The 16,919-nt window shown below is 40.0% G+C and overlaps 1 protein-coding gene across 1 annotated transcript in view; it reads left to right on the top strand.

The window, feature by feature from the left end:
- Positions 1–16,919, top strand: part of LOC117317311 (myosin-IIIb-like) — a 143,231-nt gene that overhangs the window by 100,103 nt on the left and 26,209 nt on the right. Inside the window, 4 exon segments of the mRNA XM_033872100.1 lie at positions 5,361–5,472; positions 6,029–6,191; positions 6,469–6,549; positions 6,881–7,051. Of these exon segments, the coding sequence (XP_033727991.1) occupies positions 5,361–5,472; positions 6,029–6,191; positions 6,469–6,549; positions 6,881–7,051 (527 nt within the window).

The raw sequence follows: 16,919 nt of genomic DNA on the forward strand, positions 1-16,919 counted from the left end.
ATCTACTACCTGTTCACCTGTCGACACGGGTGACCAACTCAGACTTTTTATCTATGTCAGTGGCGTAGGAAGTCGTCAAAAAGTGGGGGGGGGGCAATTTTTTTTTTTACGCACTAAACAAATCGTATGCCATCTCCGCAAAATTAGGCAATAATTATCATTTCAACATCCCATGATAATTTTGATAATTTATGTAGTACAAAATAAGTTATTTACGCAAATCAGGATATATTATTTATGGCAAAACATGAATCACCAGGCCCGGCCAGGATTTTCGAAAGGGCGGGGGTCCAGTAATTTAGTAATAATGCGAGCGCCGTAGGCGCGAGCCGATTTATTTTTGCTTTTTTTTTTTTTTTTTTTACGAGAGGTCTGAGGGGCCACCCAGCGGGTCCAGGGCAGTGCCCTGATAGGGGGTTCAAGGGGGTCCAAGCCCCCCGCGGAAAATTAATATAGCACATTTTCAATAATTCAGGATCAGGCGCGGATCCAGGAGTTTCCGAAATGGGTCCAGTAATTAAGTGATCATGCGAGCGCCATAGGCACGAGCCGATTTTTTTCCCGTTTTTGCGAGAGGTCTGGGGGCCGCCCAGCGGGTTCCAGGGTGGCGAAGCACCCCTGTGGATCTGCAATCGAAAGGGTGGGGGGGGGGGGCAGTAATTTAGTGATAAAGCGAGCGCCGTAGGCGCGAGCCGAATTTTTTTTTGTATTTCCTCGTACCTGTCGGTAATTAGTATCACTCTATTCACATTAAAACCGCGCATTCTTATTCATGTTGTGTTTCTGTCTTGTTCTCATTATGAACTCAATTAACTTCACAAATTATCATCAACTTATTGAATCTATGTGATGAAGTTATTAAGATATAAATATTGACTTACCAGGCTATTGCAGACGACCGACACACAGGTCTGAGGATTGATATACTAGTATAAAAGTCGGAATGTTCCGGATGTACAAGATAAAGTTTTTATCGTTGCCTTCAAGAAAACATTATCGGTTCGAAAATATACAGATATTTTATCGAAATGAATATATAAATTCGTGTTAATTCCCCTTTTTTAGATTTTGGATGTCAAAAAGATATGTTTGCCCCCCCCCTTCTGATATGATTTTTGATTTCTTTTGTAGAAAGTAAAAAATAAACTATGTTTTTAAAAGAACATGTAAAGTGAAAGTTGTTTTATTTATAGCGGGCATATGTGTCCTACAAACACCACACATCTGTCACGTCCCGGAGGTTCACAAACAAGTAGAAATTACAAACGTTAAATACCTTAAATAAAAGACCCGGATTTTACAACTTACCATCAGTCTATTTTTTTTATGATTTTTACGTACCAGAAACCCCAAGCTATATATCTAAAAGTACGCTACACCAGCGAGAACTACCGAAGAAGTCCGATAATTATTAAACCCGTATTAACTTAACAATGTGACGCTTAATTAAGTATCATACGACTATTGACTAATTTGTGTGTAATCAACCCAGTTCTTGCGATCACCGCTTAATATGTAAATGTGTATGTAATTAATAACATGCATCTTTCAATGAGTCGTCTTTTCACGTAACGGTGTTACAAAGCCGATATCTGTGTTTACCCAATACAAGTGTTCATGATGTTAATTACCGTATTTGAGATTGATTAATTATGGTATCACGTACTGTATGTTTGTGCGTAAATTCTTGCTAAGTACGAAATAGCAATATGTGTTCCTATAAAAGTTGCCGTCTGTAAAATAACTATAATAGATATTGTACGTCAAGTTGATAAAAGCAAGACCAGGCTATACTATAAAATCCTTTAATACTGTAAAGTTTAAAAAGGTCGTAGAGAAAAAGTAATGTACCGTTATAAAAACAAAAGTTACACTTTGTAACACAGGTAAACACCCGGGGCTATGTCCTGGCAGCGGTCGCTATGACTACGCACAGTGTCAAGCAATAGTCTGTACAGCTGTCGACACGGGTGACTTGCCCCGACATTTTTTCTCCTCGTGGTGAAAAAATCGTCCGGATTATTGCGGGAAATTTACTAATGAAAAGTACGTTCCGTTTCCAAAATGGGCTTCCATAATCGGAATCCGAATTTCCTGACTGGTGAGTACAAATAACGTTACGGAAATCCGTTCCCGTGCATTTCCGTCCGGACTGCGAGTTTTCCGGACTATCGGCGTCCGGATTATCGCGGGTCCACTGTACACTGAATGGTCAACAAATGATAAACGTTCTGCCTGATGAGAGTCGCCGAGCGATGTGTGCGACATCATAGGGATTCCATTAGTTCTATTTCTAAATAATAAGACAATTTAGGCAAACTTGCTATAGAAATGCAAGATATTTAAATATGTTTTCTTACATATTCCTTGTTGGAATCATGTATAAAGTAAAAATGTAATTTACCTAAATATACAAGCAAATATAGGTTGTTTTTTTAAAACATATTTTTTATTGCTTCAAATGTAGGCATGAGGATTGGGCAGAAGTTATACAACTTATTAAAGCCCCCTCCTCCAAACATTTTTACAACGATGTGACACAAACAATGGACATTTACATTAATTTTACGATTGACAAATTAGAAAGGAAGACTAAAGAGAGAAAGTGAAAGGAATACAGATAATTATACAAAAATGAATTTATGTCTAACAAAAATATTTGATTTACACACAATAACATAATATCTGCCTAGAACAAACTAACTACGTTTGCACGCTCCTTCATTTTATCATTGTCCTTTCATGCTCATTCCTTAATCGTTCTCCTTTTGATAATCAAGCTCCTGCTAGGTAATAAAATATAGATTTACAACAGGGACATAAACCCTCAGTAATTGCATGTATGACATATAGATATTAGACCTCTCATTTTATGAATACTTGGGTTAATACAGTGGACCCTCGATAATCCGAACACCTTCGTTCCCAGCCCAAACCGTCCGGATTACGAGTTTTCCGGACTACCGAATTTCGTCTACCAGGTCAAAAAAAAATTGTTGTGTAAGAGTTATCTCCCTTGATTATATACAATACGGGACGTTTTAATGACGTTTCATAAACACGTCACGTCTAATAGTCAGTCTTTTTAAAAAATAAATATACTTATGTTCTTGATATGATTCTTGTTTTCTTTTATTTTGTAGAAACTTAAAAAATAAACAATGTTTTTAAAAGAACATGTGAAGTGAAAGTTGTTTTATTTATAGCGGGCATATGTGACCTACAAACAACACACATGGGTTACGTCCCAGAGGTTCACAAACGAGTAGAAATTACATACGTTAAATACCTGAAATGAAAGACCCACTATGTACAATGTACGTTTTTTTACGTAAATTATGAACCTGAAATGAAAGACCCGGTTTTTACAACTTACCAACAGTCTGTGTTTTTGTGGGTTTTTTTTACTGTAAGTTAAAAACCTGAAATAAACGAACTGCTATGTACATTGTACGTTTGTTACGTAAATCAGAAACGTGAAATGAAAGACCAACTATGTACAACTTACCATTAGTCCATGCTTTTTTATATGATTTTTACGTAAGTATGAAGATACAATGAATAAGTTGCAATGTGTAGTTTGGTATGTTCACAGTCTTTATATAAGAAGTTATCGCATCACGTTACGCCCATTTATTCTGATTGGATAATAATAATAAAAACTATTCACAATATTGTGTGTTTTTAATCGTGTAAATAAAATTCAGACATACGCCACGTAATAATTAACATTAATTTATGTGGTGAATCGTAACTCACTTTGCTGTACCAGAAACTCCAAGCTACCTATTTAAAAGTACGCGACACCAGCGAGAACTACCCAAGCTGTCCGATAATTATTAAACCCGTATTCACTTAACAATGTGACACTTACTGAAGTAAATCAGCGGTATCTGACGACTTATTAGTGACTGGTCAAATAGATTATTGGGCGAAAAGAAAAGCAATGTACCGTTATAAAAACAGAGCTACATTGTAACACAGGTAAACACCCGGGGCTATGACCTGGCAGCGGTCGCTATGACTACGCACAGTGTCAAGCGATAGTCTGTACAGCTGTCGACACGGGTGACTTGCCCGACATTTTTCTCTCCTCGTGGTGAAAAAATCGTCCGGATTATCGGGGGAAATTTACTAATGAAAAGTACTTTCCGTTCCCAAAATGGGCTTCCGGAATCGGAAACCGAATTTCCGGACTGGTGAGTACAAATAACGTTACGGAAATCCGTTCCCGTGCTATTCCGTCCGGACTGCGAGTTTTCCGGACTATCGGCGTCCGGATTATCGCGGGTCCACTGTACAGTAATACTGTGGGATGCATTTTGAACGAATAATTTTCATTTCAATACGTTAACATAAATAGATGATGGAACTCGTCTCCAATACTTTCGTTGCAAAAATCTCCTTTATATATATATTATACCACCTTCCTGTCATGATACGAATTTTTAAATTAGACGTATGACATTTAGTTAAATGTAGTGTATTTATTTCCGATAATATTGTTAATTGTGGAAGAAGGAATCGTCTGTATCATTTGAGTCGGTACCGACATCGTAAGTATAGGTGATTATGGTAGGACCGCTTCACGGCTGAGCGCTCCCAAGTCGAGGCTAGCCGCGGGAATCGATGGTCACGGATGGCTGCTGTCCAGGTAAAGTAGTCTACGGCTGGCAGTGCTGGTATTGCCGCGCGACAGAACCGCCCGAGGCGAATCTCGCAATATTCGTCATGACGTTTAATATTAGGCGATTTTCACGAAAACTGGATTGCTCCGTCAATACTAGATTCGAGGAGCAGAATTAGCGTCAGTGGAGAAAAAAATAGATCCTGTCGGACATTTCTAGACTGTCGTGGGAAATCTCGTCGATGTAAGAAACTTTTAGATAGTCATGAAATAAATAGTGTAAAGTTCATGATTTCTAGATAGCTCGATAGAATTAGACGGTGGTCATGTTAAATTGGATATGATTCACAGAACTAGCTTTGACCGTCGAAAATTAGCCATGAAAATTCATAATTAGATACGTTGCTGAAAAATGGACTGGGTTGGGTTAAATTAGATCTTTTATGGTAAAATTGGTGAAAATTTCAGAATTAGTAGAAAATATGAAAAAACTAGTACATTCGTGTCTCCCAGTGCTAGCTGAGTCAGTAATAAGTGACTAGATGGTTCACCAATGTGACAAACATCTAGCTGAGTCAGTAATAAGTGACTAGATGGTTCACCACTGTGACAAACATCTCCCTGAGTCTAGTAACATGTGACTAGACAGTTTACCTACGTTCAGGTGAGTCAGTAACAATGACCTTTGTGATGTGTATTGTTGTAGTAATGATATACCATTACACTATAACAGGTACCACATGCTGTCGTTCCGGTGGGATGAACGAGTGCCCCACACACGGGACAGTTGCTACACACTCCTGGACAGACTTGGGATGGACCACTTCGCTCTCGGTAAAACTAAGGTAGGTAGAAACATACCTGGATTGCTTTCTCTTAACAAGCTATTAAATTATCTGTCTTAAATGTCAGTATGGGTGTAAAAAACTGTTTTATCATACTGTAGACATCTAGGATGTGACAATGCAAGTTTGACTTTGATGTGACCTTGACATGACTTTGAAGTTATTTACTGTGATAGGACTTTGTTGTTACCGTGGTGTAACTTTGTTGTGACTGGCTATAACCAGGATGTTAATGTGATCATGTGACCATAATGTGATCATGTGACCGTGATGTGATTATCTGGTGATTATAATGTGACCATGATGTGATTATCTGGTGATTATAATGTGACCATGATGTGACTATCAGGTGATTATAATGTGACCATGATGTGATTATGCGATCATGATGTGATCATGTGACCATGATGTGACTATCAGGTGATTATAATGTGATCATGATGTGTGATCATGTGACCATGATGTGAGCATGTGACCGTAATGTGATCATGTGACCATGGTGAGAATATGATGTAACTCTGATGTGATGTTAATGTTACTGATGTTGGTTTTACAGGTGTTCCTGAAGTATTATCATATAGAACAGTTGGCCAGGAAGTACGAAACCTATCATAGAAAAGTTATCACCCTCCAGTCTGTAATACGTAGCTGGCACGCCCGTTCTCTCTTCTACAAGACCAAATGGAAACGCGAGAAAGCAGCAACTCTCATTCAATCACGTAAGTCATGTGACACTTTTCTGTCAGTCATGTGACACTCTCCCGTAATTCATGTGATACTTTCACATAAGTCGTGACATTTTCTCATACGTCATGTCACTTTCATAAGTCATGTGACACATTCTCCTAAATCATGTCAAATCAAATGACACTTTCTCCTAAGTAAGGTGACAATCTCATGAAGTCATATGACACTTTCTTACCAATATTTTTGTTTTAACTTTTTGTTGACATGTTTGGGATAAGTTTGAAAACATCCTCAAATGTCTCATTTTAGATTTCCGTGGTTTTGTGGCCAAAAGAAAATTTCAGAAAGAGTTTAATCTGAGGAAGGGGGCAGCAGTAGCCATACAAACAGGTTGGTACACTACAAAATTAGGTCACCATCACAAAATAGGTCACTGTTACATGTAAATGTATAGGTCTGCAATATAAAACTAGGTCACTGGCATGTATAAGTCTGCAATATAAAACTAGGTCACTGTCGCATGTACACTATGGTAACTTTCATTTATATCTCCCATCAATATATCTGTTCACCTTTGTCACCATTTTGTTTTAAATTACATATCTTTCAAACAATAATTGAAATTTTGTTCATTACTTTAATCGTGCACTTTTTCAAAGCCTTTTGTTTCCTTTTGTTATATGCTCACTTGCTGTATTGCCCGATTCACATCCGTTTTCAGCCATAAAGGGCTTCCTAATCCGTAAAAAAACCCGTCCAGTGATTCAGAAACGTAGAAAGGCAACTGTACTGATACAGTCACGGATCCGAGGTCATTTGGCGCGGAAATCATTACAAGAGAAAAAGTCACTTCAAGTGAAAGAAGAAAAGAGTGCTGTGCTTATACAGAAAGGTAGGAATGGTGGTCACACTACGGAGGGAATGGGTTATCAGGGAAGGGTTGTACTAAAGGTAGGAATGGTGGTCACACTACAGAGGGAATGGGTTATCAAGGAAGGGGTGTACTAAAGGTAGGAATGGTGGTCACACTACAGAGGGAATGAGTTATCAGGGATGGGGTGTACTAAAGGTAGGAATGGTGGTCACACTACGGAGGGAATGGGTTATCAGGGAAGGGGTGTACTAAAGGTAGGAATGGTGGTCACACTACGGAGGGAATGGGTTATCAGGGAAGGGGTGTACTAAAGGTAGGAATGGTGGTCACACTACGGAGGGAATGAGTTATCAGGGAAGGGGTGTACTAAAGGTAGGAATGGTGGTCACACTACGGAGGGAATGGGTTATCAGGTAAGGGGTGTACTAAAGGTAGGAATGGTGGTCACACTACAGAGGGAATGGGTTATCAGGGATGGGGTGTACTAAAGGTAGGAATGGTGGTCACACTACGGAGGGAATGGGTTATCAGGTAAGGGGTGTACTAAAGGTAGGAATGGTGGTCACACTACGGAGGGAATTGGTTATCAGGGAAGGGGTGTACTAAAGGAAGGAATGGTGGTCACACTACGGAGGGAATGGGTTATCAGAGAAGGGGTGTACTAAAGGTAGGAATGGTGGTCACACTACGGAGGGAATGGGTTATCAGGGATGGGGTGTACTAAAGGTAGGAATGGTGGTCACACTACAGAGGGAATGAGTTATCAGGGAAGGGGAGTACTAAAGGTAGGAATGGTGGTCACACTACGGAGGGAATGGGTTATCAGGGAAGGGATGTACTAAAGGTAGGAATGGTGGTCACACTACAGAGGGAATGGGTTATCAGGGAAGGGGTGTACTAAAGGTAGGAATGGTGGTCACACTACGGAGGGAATGGGTTATCAGGGAAGGGGTGTACTAAAGGTAGGAATGGTGGTCACACTACGGAGGGAATGGGTTATCAGGGAAGGGGTGTACTAAAGGTAGGAATGGTGGTCACACTACGGGGGCGAAAGGGTTATCAGGGAAGGGGTGTACTAAAGGTAGGAATGGTGGTCACACTATGGAGGGAATGGGTTATCAGGGAAGGGGTGTAATAAAGGTAGGAATGGTGGTCACACTACAGAGGGAATGGGTTATCAGGGAAGGGGTGTACTAAAGGTAGGAATGGTGGTCACACTACGGAGGGAATGGGTTATCAGGGAAGGGTTGTAATAAAGGTAGGAATGGTGGTCACACTACGGAGGGAATGGGTTATCAGTGAAGGGGTGTACTAAAGGTAGGAATGGTGGTCACACTACAGAGGGAATGAGTTATCAGGGAAGGGGTGTACTAAAGGTAGGAATGGTGGTCACTCTACAGAGGGAATGGGTTATCAGGGAAGGGATGTACTAAAGGTAGGAATGGTGGTCACACTACAGAGGGAATGGGTTATCAGGGAAGGGATGTACTAAAGGTAGGAATGGTGGTCACACTACGGAGGGAATGGGTTATCAGGGAAGGGGTGTACTAAAGGTAGGAATGGTGGTCACACTACAGAGGGAATGGGTTATCAGGGAAGGGGTGTACTAAAGGTAGGAATGGTGGTCACACTACGGAGGGAATGAGTTATCAGGGAAAGGGGTGTACTAAAGGTAGGAATGGTGGTCACACTACAGAGGGAATGGGTTATCAGGGAAGGGGTGTACTAAAGGTAGGAATGGTGGTCACACTACGGAGGGAATGGGTTATCAGGGAAGGGGTGTACTAAAGGTAGGAATGGTAGTCACACTACGGAGGGAATGAGTTATCAGGGAAAGGGTGTACTAAAGGTAGGAATGGTGGTCACACTACAGAGGGAATGGGTTATCAGGGAAGGGGTGTACTAAAGGTAGGAATGGTGGTCACACTACGGAGGGAATGGGTTATCAGGGAAGGGGTGTACTAAAGGTAGGAATGGTAGTCACACTACAGAGGGAATGAGTTATCAGGGAAGGGGTGTACTAAAGGTAGGAATGGTGGTCACTCTACGGAGGGAGTGGGTTATCAGGGAAGGGGTGTACTAAAGGTAGGAATGGTGGTCACACTACAGAGGGAATGGGTTATCAGGGAAGGGGTGTACTAAAGGTAGGAATGGTGGTCACACTACTGAGGGAATGAGTTATCAGGGAAGGGGTGTACTAAAGGTAGGAATGGTGGTCACTCTACGGAGGGAGTGGGTTATCAGGGAAGGGGTGTACTAAAGGTAGGAATGGTGGTCACACTACAGAGGGAATGGGTTATCAGGGAAGGGGTGTACTAAAGGTAGGAATGGTGGTCACACTACTGAGGGAATGAGTTATCAGGGAAGGGGTGTACTAAAGGTAGGAATGGTGGTCACACTACAGAGGGAATGGGTTATCAGGGAAGGGGTGTACTAAAGGTAGGAATGGTGGTCACACTACGGAGGGAATGGGTTATCAGAGAAGGGGTGTACTAAAGGTAGGAATGGTGGTCACACTACGGAGGGAATGGGTTATCAGGGATGGGGTGTACTAAAGGTAGGAATGGTGGTCACACTAAGAGGGTAAGCTATGAGGGAAGAGCAAACTTTGGTTGAAGTGACCACTCATGAGGGATCAGACAGGGGTATGATTCAAGGGGGATAAATCTGTATGTTATATTTTGGTGTGGCCAGTGAAGCCTAATTAACAGAGTTCTGTTACAGTGGAAGGTCCAAGCTTGTTTCATAGACAAATAAAACAAGACATTGCTGTCTGCTTTAAAAGATATGTAAATTTCTTTTTCAGCTTTGACATTTTTTTTACAGGGCAAAAACACAGACTAATATGCTAGATATTTTACTGGAGTATATTAATTGAAGGTTTTTATATCCTACAGGAAATGCTAACTTCATTTTCAGGGGGCAAGACTTCTAAAAATGTTTCTGAATTTGTACCTACCTCCAGAATTTGCAAATGATTTTCTGAATTTTGAAAATGTTTTGCTTACTGACAATCCGTCGATACTGTATGAATAAGCATGCCTCTTCTGTGAGATAACATGTTTAAGAAATTACATTTTTAATGAATTCCTTAAGTATAAAAAGATTAGACTGATCTTTACTTTGGTCAGAAAGAATAGACCTTAATACATCAGATGAATTTTTTCTGTAGTGGTAAAGGGTTTTCTGGTTCGTAAATGGTCTCAACCTTTGATGGAGAAAACGATAGCTGCTGCCACCGTAATACAGCGCTGTGTTCGTGAATGGTTGGCAGTACGTCGGAGGAGAAGGCTGCTTCATTACCAGAAGATATTTAACAGCTCCATTATAATTCAGAAGGGTGAGGTTATACCATTGGTCAATTACAGGTGGTAGACTCATTTGACCAGTGGTCAAACAAAAAAAATGGTTTATTTATATCATTTTTAAACTGCCTTAAAGCATTTTTTGGAATTTTGAAAAATGTTGTTTGTCATAAGTTGTGTTTCTGCATGGCTTAGCTAAAGTGTTATAAGTGCCACTTGGTGAGAACAAATTTAATGTGATGGCAGTTATAGGACAATAATGGCTCATGACACAGACTCATGGCTCATGACACAGACTCGTGGCTCAGGACATAGACTCATCACTCAGGGCACAGACTCGTGGCTCATGACACAGACTCATGGCTCAGGGCACAGACGTCTGGCTCAGGGCACAGACTCCTGGCTCATGACACAGACTCCTGGCTCAGGGCACAGACGTCTGGCTCAGGGCACAGACGCATGGCTCAGACTCATGGCTCAGGGCACAGACGCATGGCTCAGGACACAGACTCATCGCTCAGGGCACAGACTCGTGGCTCAGGGCACAGACTCCTGGCTCAGGGCACAGAATCATGACTCAGGGCACAGACTCCTGGCTCAGGACACAGACTCCTGGCTCAGGGCACAGACTCATGGCTCAGGACACAGACGCATGGCTCAGACTCATGGCTCAGGGCACAGACGCATGGCTCAGGGCACAGAATCATGGCTCAGGACACAGACTCCTGGCTCAGGGCACAGACTCCTGGCTCAGGGCACAGACTCATGGCTCAGGGCACAGACTCAGGACACAGACTCCTGGCTCAGGGCACAGAATCATGGCTCAGGACACAGAATCATGGCTCAGGACACAGACTCATGGCTCAGGACACAGAATCATGGCTCAGACTCATGGCTCAGGGCACAGACTCATGGCTCATAGCACAGACGCCTGACTCAGACTTCTGGCTCAGGATACAGACTCCTGGCTCAGGGCTCAGACTCCTGGCTCAGGGCACAGACTCATGGCTCATGACACAGACTCCTGGCTCAGGGCACAGACTCATGGCTCAGGACACAGAATCATGGCTCAGGGCACAGAATCATGGCTTGGGTACAGAATCATCATACTTGACATTGAAGTAGTTTGTTATGTCAAAATATGATTAAATTACTGGACTGTACACATAATAGAACAGTCATCAACCATTGCACTGTCACAGAGTTGTTGCTTTCAATTTTGACAAAGCCTTGTGCTGAAATCTAAAAATCTGTGCCATCTGGTTAAGATTTCTTGGTTCATTTCACAACAATGATTGTCTCTATTGATGTTTTAGTTACAAAACATAACATCAGTAGTAACAATGTACATAAAAAGACTCCAGCAGGAATTGAGTTACAAAAACAGTAAGGGATGACAACAAGAAAAGGAAAAAATAGGAAAAACTGACAGAAATTCAATATCGGAAAGTGAAGAGACATATAAACAAAGACAACAACATGAACTGAGGAGACACCAAAACAATATATAGGACAACAACAGGAACTGAGGAGACACCAAAACTAAAGGAAAGACAACAACATGAACTGAGGAGACACCAAAACAAAATGAAAGTCAACAACAGGAACTGAGGAGACACCAAAACTAAAGGAAAGACAACGACAGGAACTGAGGAGACACCAAAACTAAAGGAAAGACAACAACAGGAACTGAGGAGACACCAAAACCAAAGGAAAGACAACAACAGGAACTGAGGAGACACCAAAACAAAATGAAAGTCAACAACAGGAACTGAGGAGACAATGCACCAAACGAAATTAGCACAAATATTTGACAATTGAAAACCTTCTGTTCATGTTATCAACCTCTGACACATCAGTGTTTTATTAATTGTTTATTACAGTTCAGGACGAATATCAGTAGTTGATTGATGCAATCATTGTTTTTCGACGACTGTGTATATTCTCAGACATAGATTGCTGCATGTTGATATAAAGTTAGTGCTTAGAAACTTAAGTCTTTGAGTTTACTCATGGATTGTAAACATTCTAGATTTTTTTTTTAAATCTCAATTCTCTCTTTCCTAAACACTTAGGGTTTTGGTAGATGGGTCTTACAAGAAGGATTCAGTTGTGATTGAAAAAAAATGTTTTACATCTTAATTTGGGAGGGAATTTGAGATAAAAGGTAGAAAAAAAAGAAAGAAAATAAGCTGAAACGTTTGTATTGATACATCAAAGGTTTAGGAACCGAGCGTGAATCTTGACAATGCATGATTGTGTACAGGTTTTGTGATTGAAATGCTTCATATGTGTTGTTGCTTGAGTATTGTGGTAAATTTGAATTCTGTCCAGGAGATGGACAGAGAAATTCAAAATTCCCAAAAATGAGTGGCATTCAACCTTCAGGATTTCATACAATAAGCACTGAATTTGAGGGGAAAAGATTGGGGAAAAAATATTTTCTTAAAAATTCATTTGTTATTTTGAAGAATCAATATCAGGCAAAATACTAATTTACAACTGTATTACCTCTTCAGACTATTTCTGATTCCCTTGGTCAGATAATATCACAATAAGATTTTTTTTTATGATGTTAACTGAATTTTTTTATGATGTTAACTGTTGGTCGAGGAATAATAAAAAAAAGATTAGCTCATTAATATGTTAATACTCATAATTGTTTGAATTCTGTATCTGATTTCAAATAATTTGAAGGTGGAAATGTCAAATAGTAATTTACGTGGTGGAAATGTCAAATTGTAAAGTAATTTGATTGCTGGAAAGTACATATAGTAATTTGATTGGTGGAAATTAGGTCAAATAGTATTTTGATTGGTGGAAAGGTCAAATGGTTATTTGATTGGAGGTCATTTGATTCAAGGAAATATCAAATATTAACTGGATTGAAGGAAATATTAAATAGTAATTTGATTGGTGGAAATGTTGAATAGTAATTTGATTGGTGGAAAAGTTAAGTAGAAATTTGATTGGTGGAAATACGTTTCATTTTACCCAAATTATGATTTTAGAGGTTCGGGGCTTTCTTGTTCGTAAGCAAGTCCAGTCTATTTTGATTAAAAGAAGGGCAGCCATCATAAAGCTGCAGTCGTGGTTACGAGGATGTTTGGCACGCAGAAGGGTACAGCAGATTATTACAAACATTCAGAAGAAAGAGAACAGTGCAATTATCATTCAGAAAGGTAAGAACTGGGGTCAGGTTAGAGGAACAATTATGTATGGTATATTTTGGATTGAGTAGTGCAAATGTTTTGGTAATAAGATTGATTTTAAAAAGATGTGTTTAATCCGACTCTCCCATCATCACTCTGGGTGTAACACCTTCTAAGTACCAAAATACCGTTTTGGATAGGAAACTATGTACTAGAAGATTTGACTGCATGAGGAGCCGAAAAAATTTCATCCATTACTTCAACCGATCAAATTTCATCCATTACTTCAGACAATCAATTATCTGAAATCATACAACTTTTGTGTTTTTTCCTCAATCTGTAGAGTGGCATTTTGTTGATGCTGTAACTCATGATTTGTAGCTATTAAAAGATTTGTTGCCTGCAAGAAGTTTCGTGCAGAGTTTCGTCACAAGCAGGCTGCTATTTTGATCATACAAAGCTGGGTACGGAGGCTGTTAGCTCAGAGGAGAGTTGAGGATAGAAGACAGCGGATGTTGATTGAACAACATAGTGCTGTAACTATACAGAAAGGTTAGGGAGTAATACACCAGCCCTGTAATATCTCACCTGTAATATCTCACCTGTAATATCTCACCTGTAACTATACAGAAAGGTTAGACAGTAATACACACCACCCCTGTAATATCTCACCTGTAATATCTCACCTGTAACTATACAGAAAGGTTAGACAGTAATACACCACCCCTGTAATATCTCACCTGTAATATCTCACCTGTAACTATACAGAAAGGTTAGGGAGTAATACACCACCCCTGTAATATCTCACCTGTAATATCTCACCTGTAACTATACAGAAAGGTTAGACAATAATACACCACCCCTGTAATATCTCACCTGTAATATCTCACCTGTAACTATACAGAAAGGTTAGACAGTAATACACCACCCCTGTAATATCTCACCTGTAATATCTCACCTGTAATATCTCACCTGTAACTATACAGAAAGGTTAGACAGTAATACACCACCCCTGTTATATCTCACCTGTAATATCTCACCTGTAATATCTCACCTGTAATATCTCACCTGTAACTATACAGAAAGGTTAGGGAGTAATACATCACCCCTGTAATATCTCACCTGTAATATCTCACCTGTAACTATACAGAAAGGTTAGGGAGTAATACACCACCCCTGTAATATCTCACCTGTAATATCTCACCTGTAATATCTCACCTGTAACTATACAGAAAGGTTAGACAGTAATACACCACCCCTGTAATATCTCACCTGTAATATCTCACCTGTAATATCACACCTGTAATATCTCACCTGTAACTATACAGAAAGGTTAGGGAGTAATACACCACCCCTATAATATCTCACCTGTAATACACCACCCCTGTAATATCTCACCTGTAATACACCACCCCTGTAATATCTCACCTGTAATATCACACCTGTAACTATACAGAAAGGTTAGGGAGTAATACACCACCCCTATAATATCTCACCTGTAATACACCACTCCTGTAATATCTCACCTGTAATACACCACCCCTGTAATATCTCACCTGTAATACACCACCCCTATCATATCTCACCTGTAATATCTCACCTGTAACTATACAGAAAGGTTATACAGTAATACACCATCTCTGTAATATCTCACCTGTAATATCTCACCTGTAATATCTCACCTGTAACTATACAGAAAGGTTAGACAGTAATACACCACCCCTGTAATATCTCACCTGTAATATCTCACCTGTGATATCTCACCTGTAACTATACAGAAAGGTTAGGGAGTAATACACCACCCCTGTAATATCTCACCTGTAATATCTCACCTGTAACTATACAGAAAGGTTAGGGAGTAATACACCACCCCTGTAATATCTCACCTGTAATATCTCACCTGTAACTATACAGAAAGGTTAGACAGTAATACACCACCCCTGTAATATCTCACCTGTAATATCTCACCTGTGATATCTCACCTGTAACTATACAGAAAGGTTAGGGAGTAATACACCACCCCTGTAATATCTCACCTGTAATATCTCACCTGTAACTATACAGAAAGGTTAGGGAGTAATACACCACTCCTGTAATATCTCACCTGTAATATCTCACCTGTAATATCTCACCTGTGATATCTCACCTGTAACTATACAGAAAGGTTAGGGAGTAATACACCACCCCTGTAATATCTCACCTGTAATATCTCACCTGTAATATCTCGCCTGTAACTATACAGAAAGGTTAGACAGTAATACACCACTCCTGTAATATCTCACCTGTAATATCTCACCTGTAATATCTCACCTGTAACTATACAGAAAGGTTAGGGAGTAATACACCACCCCTGTAATATCTCACCTGTAATATCTCACCTGTAACTATACAGAAAGGTTAGACAGTAATACACCACCCCTGTAATATCTCACCTGTAATATCTCGCCTGTAATATCTCACCTGTGATATCTCACCTGTAACTATACAGAAAGGTTAGGGAGTAATACACCACCCCTGTAATATCTCACCTGTGATATCTCACCTGTAACTATACAGAAAGGTTAGGGAGTAATACACCACCCCTGTAATATCTCACCTGTAATATCTCACCTGTAACTATACAGAAAGGTTAGGGAGTAATACACCACCCCTGTAATATCTCACCTGTAATATCTCACCTGTAACTATACAGAAAGGTTAGGGAGTAATACACCACCCTGTAATATCTCACCTGTAATATCTCACCTGTAACTATACAGAAAGGTTAGACAATAATACACCACTCCTGTAATATCTCACCTGTAATATCTCACCTGTAATATCTCACCTGTAACTATACAGAAAGGTTAGACAGTAATACACCACCCCTGTAATATCTCACCTGTAATATCTCACCTGTAATATCTCACCTGTAACTATACAGAAAGGTTAGACAATAATACACCACCCCTGTAATATCTCACCTGTGATATCTCACCTGTAACTATACAGAAAGGTTAGGGAGTAATACACACCACCCCTGTAATATCTCACCTGTAATATCTCACCTGTAACTATACAGAAATGTTAGACAGTAATACACACCACCCCTGTAATATCTCACCTGTAATATCTCACCTGTAATATCTCACCTGTAACTATACAGAAAGGTTAGGGAGTAATACACCACCCCTGTAATATCTCACCTGTAATATCTCACCTGTAATATCTCACCTGTAACTATACAGAAAGGTTAGACAGTAATACACCACCCCTGTAATATCTCACCTGTAATATCTCACCTGTAATATCTCACCTGTAACTATACAGAAAGGTTAGACAGTAATACACAACTCCTGTAATATCTCACCTGTAATATTTCACCTGTAATATCTCACCTGTAACAATACAGAAAGGTTAGACAATAATACGCCACCCCTGTAATATCTC

Source organism: Pecten maximus, chromosome 19 (genome assembly GCF_902652985.1).
Source record: "Pecten maximus chromosome 19, xPecMax1.1, whole genome shotgun sequence".
NCBI classification, from domain to species: domain Eukaryota; kingdom Metazoa; phylum Mollusca; class Bivalvia; order Pectinida; family Pectinidae; genus Pecten; species Pecten maximus.